The sequence below is a fragment of the Dipodomys ordii genome, unplaced genomic scaffold (assembly GCF_000151885.1).
Source record: "Dipodomys ordii isolate 6190 unplaced genomic scaffold, Dord_2.0 Scaffold7, whole genome shotgun sequence".
NCBI lineage: Eukaryota > Metazoa > Chordata > Mammalia > Rodentia > Heteromyidae > Dipodomys > Dipodomys ordii.
In genome coordinates, this window is record NW_012267223.1 from 993523 (window position 1) to 1005270 (window position 11748).

At 64.5% G+C, this 11748-nt stretch overlaps 1 protein-coding gene across 2 annotated transcripts in view; it reads left to right on the plus strand.

Moving 5' to 3' along the window:
* The window catches only part of Tbc1d16 (TBC1 domain family, member 16), a 47158-nt gene extending 37826 nt beyond the window's left edge, over nt 1-9332 (plus strand). The window contains exons 5-11 of one of the 2 annotated variants that reach the window (XM_013037742.1): nt 964-1131; nt 1646-1794; nt 2725-2859; nt 3498-3684; nt 5810-5989; nt 8304-8450; nt 9072-9332. In XM_013037742.1, coding sequence (XP_012893196.1) covers nt 964-1131; nt 1646-1794; nt 2725-2859; nt 3498-3684; nt 5810-5989; nt 8304-8450; nt 9072-9320 — 1215 coding nt within the window. In that variant the 3' untranslated portion in view covers nt 9321-9332. The remainder of the gene's footprint in view (nt 1-963; nt 1132-1645; nt 1795-2724; nt 2860-3497; nt 3685-5809; nt 5990-8303; nt 8451-9071) is intronic. The other variant, XM_013037743.1, reaches the window with a different exon arrangement.
* The last annotated feature ends 2416 nt before the right edge of the window (nt 9333-11748 follow it).

The following is an 11748-nucleotide window of genomic DNA, read 5'->3' on the forward strand; positions in this document are numbered from 1 at the left end:
CCGCGGTGTCTGTGTCCATGAGCTGTGACCTGCGGGGGCTGTGTCCGTGGGCTCTGTCTGTGGACTGTCACCCGCGGTGTCTGTGTCCATGAGCTATGTCTGTGGGCTGTGTCCGTGGGCTCTGTCCATGGGCTGTGTCCGTGGGCTCTGTCTGTGGACTGTCACCTGCGGTGTCTGTGTCCATGAGCTGTGTCTGTGGTCTGTGTCCGTGGGCTCTGTCCGTGGGCCGTGTCCGTGGGCTCTGTCTGTGGACTGTCACCCGCGGTGTCTGTGTCCGTGGGCTGTGAGCGCGGGGACTGTGTCCGTGGGTGTTGGTCTGGTGGCAGACGTCGGTGCTCTCTGGGTGTGAGCTGTGTGCTCTCTGTACTGAAGGCAAACCATGTTTTGACAAGGCGTCCTGCCATATTTTGCTCAATTGACACACCAATGTAATAAGAGCTTTTTAATTACCTGTTTGAGATACGGTATGTGCTTATTAGGAAGGGGGCTGACTTTGGGGCGCTGCCCAGCCCTGCAGCCTCCCGCTGCTCACCTTATTACAGTAGCGGGGCGTCTTCTGCCCGCGCCCAGCAACCTTTGATTTTTGAATTAAATGTCAGCTGCGGTCACCCTGGGCCGGGCTGACCCCGCCCCTGCGGCAGCCACCCCTTTGTATGTGGCCAATCACATGTAATTTACTGCCGGCCCTCCCGGCACAGGGAACTTAGGCCATAAGGGGCATTAATTCCGTTTTCGTGGCTGGGGTCCGGGAAGGGGGGCTGGCGTTGGGAGGGGCTGCTTTGCAGCAGAGGAAGCCCATTTTAGGATGAAGGTATTTTCCTTTTAATTGCATCTAATTACACTTGCCATTTGGGGGGGGGGCTGTGCTTCCCCTCCTCTGGTGGGGGAGGAAGGCTTGCTTTTAGACCCTGGGAACCTCCTTGGAGTGGCTTCAGGAGCCAGCCCTGTTTCCTTCCGGCCCAGCAGGTCTCTGAGGAGAAGACGTGTATGCTCTTCTCCATCCGGAGGCCCAAGCTGCCGTCCTCGGAGGCGCACCCCGAGGAGAGCCTCTACCAGAGGCTGGACGCGCCCGCCTGGCTGCACCACCTGAACGCGCTGGGCCAGGTGGAGGAGGAGTACAAGCTGCGCAAGGTGAGGGGTCCGCTTGGTGGTCTTTCCGGGGAGGGTCGGGCGGCCTCCCAGCCTCCCCAGGGCCGTCTCCTCGGGAGGCCTCGGCGCAGGGCAGGGAGGGCGGGGGGACCCGCATGTGAAGTTCCCTGCATTTGTACCGATGAAGCAATCAAGGCTGCGATGTTGAAAAGACAACCCCGAGCGAGCGAGCGGGTTTGGGGGGACCCCATGTCAGCCTGCCCGGGCCGGGGTCTGCGGCATTGAAATCAATGCTGCCTTTCCAAACCCGGGGATTAGGCGTTGACGGGAGAAGGACAGGTTAATCGCGCGCCGCCCGGGGGGGCTTTGACATTGAAATGAGCCGGTTTGTGTCCTGTGTGGGAATGGGGGCCCGGCTTCCCCCTGGTAAACATGTGCAAATTGCCGGGGGTCTGGATCCCACCCCGCACTGGGAGCACAGGGCCCGGGGGAGTCTGGGGTTCTTTGAGGGGGCCCTGCTCCACCTGCCCCCCCCCACTTGAGCCATCTCCTGCAGGCCATTTTCTTCGGTGGCGTGGACGTGAGCATCCGGGGCCAGGTCTGGCCCTTCCTGCTGCGCTATTACAGCCCCGAGTCCACGGCAGAGGAGAGGGAGGCCCTGCGGGCACAGAAGCGGAAGGAATACGGGGAGATCCAGCAGAAGAGGTGCCCCCCCCCCGCGAGCCCCACGGAGACGTAGTCGAGGTCGAGGGCCCCTGGAGGGCAGTAATGTGACCCCTGACCCATGGTTTCTTTTCAAAATGGCTCTCTGGGGAGCGTGAGGGGGTGAACCCCACACATGGAGGGGGAAGAGTGTGAGCGGGTGACCCCCACATGGGGGTGGGGAGCCCTCACCACACAGATCAAGGCCTGGGGTAAGGAGAGGGGCCTCTGGAAAGGGGGCCTAGGGTGAGGAGAGGGGGCGCTGAACCTTTTTGCCCCTCCAGGGGGCTGGGCCGGAGGCAGGTGCCTCGCTGCCCACCGGCTCTCCTCTGAGGGCTGGCCCCCAGCTGCCTGTGTACACAGCCCCTGCCCGCTCCCCCCCAGCAAACGAGCCCCTTCCTGGGGCAACGTGGGCACCCCCCCATCGTGTCTGCTCCCGCCTCCTGCTTCCCCCTCCCCCAGGCTCTCCATGACCCCCCAGGCTCTCCATGACCCCCCTCTCCATGACTCCCTCCCCAGGCTCTCCCATGACCCCCCCAGGCTCTCCATGACCCCCCCAGGCTCTCCATGACTCCCCCCCAGGTTCTCCATGACCCCCCAGGCTCTCCATGACCCCCCAGGCTCTCCATGACTCCCCCAGGCTCTCCATGATCCCCCCAGGCTCTCCATGATCCTCCCAGGCTCTCCATGATCCCCCAGGCTCTCCATGACCCCCCTTCCCCCCAGGCTCTCCATGACCCCACCTCCCCCCAGGCTCTCCATGACTCTCCCCCACACTCTCTATGACTCCCCCCGACCCCCTCAGGCTCTCCATGACTCCCCCCAGGCTCTCCAATGCCCCCCCAGGCTCACCATGACCCCCCCAGGCTCTCCAATGACCCCCTCAGGCTCACCATGACCCCCCCAGGCTCTCCATGACCCCCTTCCCCCCAGGCTCTCCATGACTCCCGGGGAACACCGAGCCTTCTGGCGCAGTGTGCAGTTCACCGTGGACAAAGACGTGGTGCGCACCGATCGGAGCAACCAGTTCTTCCGCGGGGAGGACAACCCCAACGTGGAGTGCATGAGGTACCGAGGTACCGGGGCGGCCTCCTCCGCTCCCTCCTCTGTAATCAGGGCCTCCGGTCACCCCTCTGGCGGAGACCAGGCGCAGACCAGGCGCGTCCCGAGCCCTTGGGTACCCCAGGGAAGCCACTGCGTCCTACCCAAGGGAGCCAAGCCTGCTCCCCCTGGGCTCACACCACAGTGGCACCCCGTGCTCCCAGTGGGTGGTCTTCCTGTAATAACCCACACCCAGCCAGAGGTGGCATCTTTGACATTCTGCTGCCAGATGACAAATAATTGCACAAAATTAACAGCCCATAAAAGTGTCCCAACCAGCCTGCCCCTTGTCACAGGCAGCGGACCATTAAGGAAATGAGACCCACCTTCCTCACGCCCGCTCTGGGCTCTGGGCTCTGGGCTCTGAGCCTGGTGAACAGCTGATCGCAGGCCATCGCCTGTGCACAGCCAGGGACGGACAGTCTCTCTGCAAAGCCTGGGCCGCTGAGGTGCTGGCGGCTTCCAGGCCTGCGGTGGGGGGTGGGGGGCTGCCACCCCTGAGGTGGAGCCGGGGAGGCCCCGGGGTCTCCCGCCTGGCCAGCCGCCATGCCGGGACAGCCAGGGCAGAGACGCTCCTGCTCACCTCTGCGTTCCTCACCTCGCAGGAGGATCCTGCTGAACTACGCCGTGTACAACCCGGCCATCGGCTACTCCCAGGGAATGTCGGATCTGGTGGCACCCATCCTGGCCGAGGTCCTGGATGAGTCGGACACCTTCTGGTGCTTTGTGGGTCTGATGCAGAACACCATCTTCGTCAGCTCTCCTCGAGACGAGGACATGGAGAGGCAGCTGGTGAGGCTCAGGGCTGTGTGTGCATGTGTGTGTCTGTGTGTGTGTGCATGTGTGTGTCTGTGTGTGCATGTGTGTGTCTGTGTGTGCATGTGTGTGTCTGTGTGTGCATGTGTGTGTGCATGTGTGTGTCTGTGTGTGCATGTGTGTTTGTAGACTTAGAACATGTGTGTACATGCCCATATGCACGTGTGTGTGGCATATGTGTGTAGGCTCAAAGCTGTGTGTGTGCGTGTGTGTATATATGTGTGTGTGTTCAAGGTTTCTGTATGTATAGGCTCAAGGCTGTGTGTGTGTGTACGCTCAGGCTCTGTGCGTGTGCATGTGTGTATGTGTGTGTGCATATGTGTAGGCCAAGGGCTGTGTTGATGTGGTGGGGGCTCAGGTCTGTGTGTTCATATGTGTGCGCACACATATGTGTGCACATGCACGCTGCAGGGCATGGAGGAGAATCACACACCACCTTTTCCTCTTGCTGCTAGGGGTCTGTGGGTGATGTACTGTTTTGCTGTCGTGGGTTGGCAGACAGCAGAAGCCGGTGTGGGCGTGGCTGGCGGGGATGGGGCATCCCAGCCCCTGGAAGGGCCAGCAGCTTCAACAGAACGGATCGGCTTGCGGGCCCACGCCACTCCCCGCCACACTTGCTGCAAGGCCAGAGGCCGAGCTGCTCGGGCCAGCCCTCCCGTGCTCGGCAGGGCAGGGCAGGAAGGGGCCCCTCCCACTGGCCCTACTGCGAGAACTCGATTCTGGGCTGTGTCTGGGTCGCAGGGTCTGACACAGCAAGACGCCCGTGTGGGGTGTGGACCCCACACACCTCTCACATCCCCACTCCCAGGAATGACAGGCCTTTCCTGAGGGCCAGGCTGGCACCTCCCTTGAGGCCAAGGAACGTCAACCCTGCCTGGATCAGCCAGGACTGCATGGGGGGAGGTAGAGGGGGCTGAACCAGGGGCAGAGCAGGGGCCTCGCGCCGCCCGGGGACACGTCGGCACACCTGCTCTGCTCCGTGGCTAGTGCGTGTCCCCGTGTCCCATCTGCCGGTGCCAAGGCCGGGTGAGGATCGCCTGCCCTGCGGCAGGAGGGGAATATGGTCTGGAAGGTGGCGCCAGGACTCTGAGCCCGGGGTAGAGAGCATGACGGGTGTCCCAGCCCTGCTGAGCCCCGCCAGTCCCTCTGCACACGGGCTGGGCCGAGGTGCCCGGCTGAGCCGTGGAGGGCCGCAGGGAGTGCTGAGGAGCCGGTCCACAGAGTGGAGGGGCCGTGGGAGGCAGGGGGAGGGGCTCCATGGGGAGGGGCCGGCTGTGGCGGCCACAGTGTCCAGTCAGGCCGGCTCATCGGGCCCGTTGGGTGCTGACCAGTCCTGCCGCTGGGCCCAGGAGAACAAAGGGCTGTTTGTGTGTGGGGAGGGGGTGCGGGGGCCACTGGGGCACGGCTGGCCCGCCCTGTGGTGGGTCTGTCCCCGCCGGCATCCCAGGCTGTGACCATGGGCGTCCCTGATGGCGGTCAGGCCCCAGCCACCCCGGGAGGCATCGCGGGCTCTGACGCCATTTGCCGGCAGCTCGAGGCCGCGCGTGCCCCCTGACTCACGAGCCGCTGGTGCGGATTCTCCTGCAGCACTGGTGAAGCCAGCACCGAGCCCCGGGCTGCCCAGAGAGCCTTGTCCCCTCGTCCCCTGTCCCCTCATCCTCGGTGACCTTACTCGGGCCTCTCAGCTCATGGGAGACCGTCATCCCTATCTCTCTCTCCTCTGAGCCAGTGCTGAGGGACGATGGGAGCAGAAGGGCCTGGCTGGGGTCCCAGGGGTCACCCTGCCCACCCTGCCAGAGGCAGGTGTCGCAGTCAGCCTCCCGGCCCCCCTTCCCCCCTCCCCCGCCACAGCTGCCATCCAGGCTGCACGCACGGGGCAGGCACAGGCCTCCTTTGCGTGCTTCTCAAGGTTGGAGGTGGCCTGAGGAGGGGCCTCCCTGGCCAGGTGAACAGGCCCGCCCCGGGTAGCCTCTGATCCCCCCAGCTGTCCCTGGGGGTGGACAGGCCTGCCCCAGGCCAGGCTGACCCCCCCCGACCCCCTCCTGCAGCTGTACCTGCGGGAGCTGCTCCGGCTGACCCCCCCCCCCGTTCCCCCCTGCAGCTGTACCTGCGGGAGCTGCTCCGGCTGACGCACCTGCGCTTCTACCAGCACCTGGCATCGCTGGGCGAGGACGGGCTGCAGATGCTCTTCTGCCACCGCTGGCTCCTGCTGTGCTTCAAGCGAGAGTTCCCTGAGGCGGAGGCCCTGCGGATCTGGGAGGCCTGCTGGGCCCACTACCAGGTGAGCGGCCCGTGCCACGCTTGAGCGTCCAGCACCGCGCTTTGCTGCTGTCAGTGACCGCTGGGTGCACACACTGCCCGCGCTTCCTCCGGGGTCCCGTTCCTCATCCTCACCCCCACAAGCTGCCTACAGATCTCACACACACACACACACACACACACACACACAGGTGTCAGATCTCACCTCCCACATAACTGAAATGGATGCAAATGGCCCTCCCACCGCGCAGTACCTTATTCTGGGGTTTGCACAGAAGTTAGGGACAGTGGCAATTTGAGAGTCAGTTCTAGAACTGGCCAATCTTTAAAACAATACCATAGCTGGGCACTGGTGGCTCACATCTGTAATCCTAGCTACTCAAGGGGCTGAGATCTGAAGATTTCAGTTCAAAGCTAGCCCGGGCAGGAAAGTCTGTGAGACTCTTCTGAAAAACAAACAACTCCCAAATAGAGCACTAGACTTGAGGGGAAAAAAAAGCTCAGGGTCTGCACCCAGCCCCTGAATTCAAGCCCCAGGACCAGCGCCAAAACCAAAAAACAATAGGCTGGTCTCACCTAGTGGTACATGTGTAATCAGAGCAAGTGCATGGGGGATGGAAGCAGTTGGCTTTCAGTTTGAGCCCCAGGCCCCTAGCAAAAACTCGAGATGCTATTTGAAAAATAATGAAAGCAAAAGGGGCCGGGTGCCGGGATCTGTCCGCTTGTTCCTGCAGCTGCTTCCAGCCCGGTCTGGGCTTCGCTTCCCGCCTCGATGAACACACTGGACGCAGTCATGATAAAATTCTGCGCTAATACAGGGACACACAGCTCAGAAGGCCCCAAATGCTAGGTCTGACACATGCACTCACAAGTGCAAGTATACATAACTGCACTCATGTATCACCACCCATGCTCACAGATGTGCGTATATACACACAAACCCCAGACACAATCACGGTCACACGTGCAGACACACACACACATGCGCAGCCTCCCTGTGTGCAGCAGCTGGGGAGGGTGCCCTGTGTGTGACCGGCAGGCGGGGCCCTCTGTGCCCATGTCCCACGCTTTGAGATGTCCAGCAGAAGTGATGGGAGGCAGGCCTGTCACCAGGCACCACGCTGCCTTCCATTTTGTCACTTGGGACTAAATGTTGCTGTCCCCTGGCCTACCGGGTGTGGGAGGAGGTGGGGCGTCACCCGACATGAAGCGTCTGTGTGGCCCTGGCTGGTTAGAGGCCGCCTCCCCTTCCCGCCGCCCGCCCTGGGTCTCCTGAGCGCTGAGATTCAAGGTCAGGTCTGCGTGGGTGTGCCCACCCCACATCCCTCGGACAGTGGGCGTCCACTTCCTGCCGCTCACCCCTGCTGGAGTTCAGCGGGGAGGAAGAGGCGTGGTGTGGAGATGGTGGGGAGCTCTCGGCCCACAGCCTGGGCCTGGCTGGGGGGGGACGGTCGTGTTGGGCCTGGAGACTAAACATGGGCTTCCTGGTGCTCCCGACCTTCCTCCGCCTCCCGGAGTCAGGGCTTGGGGGCGTCCAGGCAGGAGGGGACACGAGACGGGGCTGTGGCCGGGTGGGGGCTGTGTGGGCTGCCTGCTGCCCAGGTAGTCCCCTGGGAATGGCCTTAAAGGAGGACTCGGCCGCCTCGGGCCTCTGGGGAGAGCTGGGAATGGGGAGACCCAGGCCGCCCTCTTGGAGGTCCCCATGCTGCCGCACACTGCGGCCTCTGGGCCTGGGCTAGGACACTGGAGGCCGAGGCCAGAGGCCCGCTGTAGCTGCCTCATTCCGTCCGAGTCTCCCTGAACCTCTTCAGGTCATGACCTTGGCGTGGGCTTTGGGGGCATGTGGGTTACCCCTAGCACAGGAACTTCCCAAAAAGCCCGCAGGAGAGTTCCAACCGCCGTGGGTGCCTGGTACCAGCATCCACCCAGGCTTTGCAGCCGGCAGCTGTGGCTGCTGCTCTGGTCCCTTTTTTAGTTTTTGGCAGTCCTGGGGCTTGAACTCGGGGCCTGGGCGCTGTCCCCTTCTTATGTTCAAGGCTAGCACTCCACCATTTGAGCCACGGCGCCACTTCCAGTTTTTTCTGTGTTCATGGTACTGAGAATGGCACCAGGCTTCTTGCATGCGAGGCGAGCGCTCTACCACTGAGCCGCCTGCCCAGGCCTCTGGTCCCATCTGTGGGTGGAGAATGGGGAGGAGAACAGAGCGGCAGCACAGCTGGCCCCGGCCTGGTGACCCCTGAGCGTAGGCCCTGCCTGTTGCCCCTGGGAGCCCCACAGCCCCGCCCTCAGCCCCGCCTGAGCCCCACTGCCCTCCCCCTCCCCCTCCCCCTCCCCAGACGGACTACTTCCACCTGTTCATCTGCGTGGCCATTGTGGCCATCTACGGGGATGATGTCATCGAGCAGCAGCTGGCCACGGACCAGATGCTCCTGCACTTTGCAAACCTGGCCATGCACATGAACGGAGAGCTGGTGCTTAGGAAGGTGAGTGAGGCCCGGCCGGGCCCTCTGAGTCAGGTGCACATCAACACACAACCCAGCCGCGCCCTTCACTGCCCCCCGCACTCCTATCCCCTCCCATGGGGCTGGCCTTCCCCTCTAGGACCCCAGGGTCCGCATCTACTGCACCTGCACTGCCGCCCATCACCTGTCCTGGGGCGTCCCTTCTGGGCTGGCCCCATCTGGGTGGACCTAGCCCAGAACTGGGAAAACCGAAGGGAGGCGGAGCCTGGGGAGCGTGTCAGTTTCCCACCCGAGGTCAGCCAGACTGAAAGGGACCTTAAGTACCTCCCCTCCTCCCCCTGCCCTGTAGAGAGTACCCAGAGGGCCGCAGGGGTGGGGGTGTCTATGGGGCAGGGGTCCCACAAACACCCTGCAGGCCCTGAAAGCAGATCTTGTGGCTAAGGTGGAGCACCAGGGTCCCCTGGTTGGGCCAAGGGGTGACCAGTGCCCCATTCCTCCTCAGAAGTCAACTGGGAGCCTCCATTTGGGGGGGGGCAGAGCTCCACTGGGCTGGTGTAGAGCTGGGATTGTCCTGCTGTCCTGGCCGCCTAGCCCGAGCTGCCCTCCCTCAGCCCCCCCCTCCGCCCTCCCTCCCCTCCGCAGGCCCGGAGTTTGCTGTACCAGTTCCGGCTCCTGCCGCGGGTCCCCTGCAGCCTGCATGACCTGTGCAAGCTGTGCGGCACGGGCATGTGGGACAGCGGGTGCATGCCCGCCGTGGAGTGTGCCGGCCACCGCCCCGGCTCCGAGGACTGCCCGTGCGGGGGCACGGTGGACACGCCGCCCCCCGGGCCGCCGCCAGAGGGCAAGAAGGGCCTGAGAACACCCCTGGAGGGCTTCAGTTTCCGCAGATAGGTGGGGCTCCCCGGTCCGAGGCCTTGGGCGTCGGGGAGGGGGAGAGGGGCGGGACGGTGGAAAACCCCTGGGTGGAGACACCTCTGGGTGACGAGGAAGGAATCTTGTGGCAGTGGCAGCATCGAGTTGGAAGGGACCGGAGTCAGTGGCCAAGAGAGAAGCCGCCAGAACCTCCCGGGCCAGGCTAGCTTCTGTGGAGCCCTTGTGGCCCAGGCTTTCCTCCGTGCTGAGCTGTGGGGAGCACATGGGGGCTGTGCAGGACGGACAGGGGGCCTATCCAGACCTGCACACCCCAGCCGCCCCCCGCCTGGCCCTGCCCCTCCCCCAGCTGCGAGACTGATGTGGCCATGTCGGCTGAAACAACTAAAACCCAACAAAGCCGCCCTGGGCTCAGGACAGGTGCCCCCTGCCCTGCCCGGCCGCCGCCACAGGAAGGAGATGCCCACAGCGCTGGAGACACCGGCCGCTGGGGGAGGGCCGCACACCGCCCAGGCGCGGCCTTCTGAGGAGCAGGGCCCTGTCTCTGGTCAGCCCCCCTCAAGTACAGCAGCCGAGTGGGGTTGAACGGGTCAAGCTGTGTGCGCGCGCGTGTATACGTGTGCTAGCTCCTTCCAGGAGAATCTGCTGAGTCTGGGGTCCAGGCTGTGATGCCTGATCAGCGAGACAAAGGCACCTGACAGCGCGGGCACTTCGCTGTCTCCCTGCTGGGCCTGGACCTCTGTCCTCGGCTTCTCAGGGGCCGGCACACTCAGGGGTGTGCTTCATAGGTAGGAAGAAGGTCCCCTGGCACCCCAACTCCAGAAGACTGGGTAGTGATCACCCCTGGGGACTGAGGGGGGACAGATGGGGGTCTGTCCCTCAGCACTCCTGGCGGCACAAAAGCAGCGCATCTTGGGCTGAGGGGGGCCAGGGGCCTGGACCCGTGTGTGAGGCCAGCAAGGCCGCTGAGCCTCCTGCCCGTGGCTGCTGTCACCGAAGGTGGCACCGCGGGACGGTGCACTTTTGAAGGGGGGGCTGTCCACAGGCTGGAGCTCCCCCTCCACTCCTCTTTTCCCCTTAGGCCCTCACCTCCGGCAGCCACTTTGAAGCCCCTGGGCCGGGGTGACCAGGAGCCTTTGGGGAGACCCTGCTGGAGGCCGTGGGTGTCCTGGTCTTGGCCTAAACTGAACTTGGGTTGCTTCTGAGAAAGGGTTTTCGGGATTGGCTCGCGGTCCCTGAGGGAAATTCCTGCCCTTCCACCCCGGCTGTCCCTGGTGGCCTTGCCGCCGCCCACCGCCGGGCAGCGCCGTGCAGCTGATGTCTGGAGCAGCGTCCGGGCCGGCCGGGTCTGGTCTCGAGCGGGCCCTCACCCGGGGCCGTTGAGGGGGCCTCCAGGCATGGGGGGGGGGTGTTCTCACGTGTCCCTCCTGCAGCAGGCCCGGGAGGAGCCCAGATGGAAAGGCAGAACGCCATCCTGGCCAGAGCAGGCCTGGGGCTGGGCTCGCGAGGGGTTCTCCCGCGTCCCGGCCCCGTTCCGGGAGGAAGTTGGGAGTGCGGCAGGGTGAGGGCGGCCGACCACAGGCTGCCTGCTGGGGAGAACGCGTGCTCTCCCCGCACCCCTGCCCCGCACCTGCCGGCCAGCCGGGGGCCCGGGGGCAGCACTGCGGCACCCGCTGCCCGGGGACCCTGCGGTGCTGCTGCGGTGCCAGCAAAAGGCCTTAGGTGACCATCTGGCCATTAGGCGTCAGCCTGCCCACACCAGCACACGCACGCAGGGGCGATCGCCCGCGCGGCCCCCGGCGCTGCTCATTTAACCCATTTTATAAAGTGACACTGCACATGGGAGGGGGGGCGGCGTGCGCGCGCAAGCGTCAGCCCGCCGGGTCCTGCGCTGCATGCTGTGTGCATGCGTGCGCATGCGTCAGCCCACCGTGGGCGCTGCGCTGCTTGCTATGCGCATGCGTCAGCCCGCAGCGGGTGCTGCGCCACTTGCTATGTGCGTGCGTGCGCGCGCATGCATCAGCCCGCCGGGTGCTGCGTTGCCTGCTGTATGCGTGCGTGCGCATGCGTCATCCCGCCCGGTGCTGCGTTGCGTGCTGTATGCGTGCGTGCGCATGCGTCATCCCGCCGGGTGCTGCGTTGCGTGCTGTGCGACGTCACCCGGCGCCGTGCGACGGCCGCCCGTCCTGTCACACCGTCCCCAGGGGAGAGGGAAGGGGGCGTCCGGGGAGCTGGAGTCAGGGCTGGGCTGGCACGGCGTCCTCACAGGGTGCAGAGGGGAGCGCGGTGCATTTCTAGAAAGTTCCACCTCAGGTCCCAGCTGGGAGCCTCTGGGGCGGAGGCCCGAGGGCAGCGCCGTTTTCAGCCCGGGTGGGACGGCGTCCCAGACAGCGCAGCCCCTGCGCTAGGCGGGAGCGAGGCCTCGGCCCTGCCGGAAGCCGCGGATCAC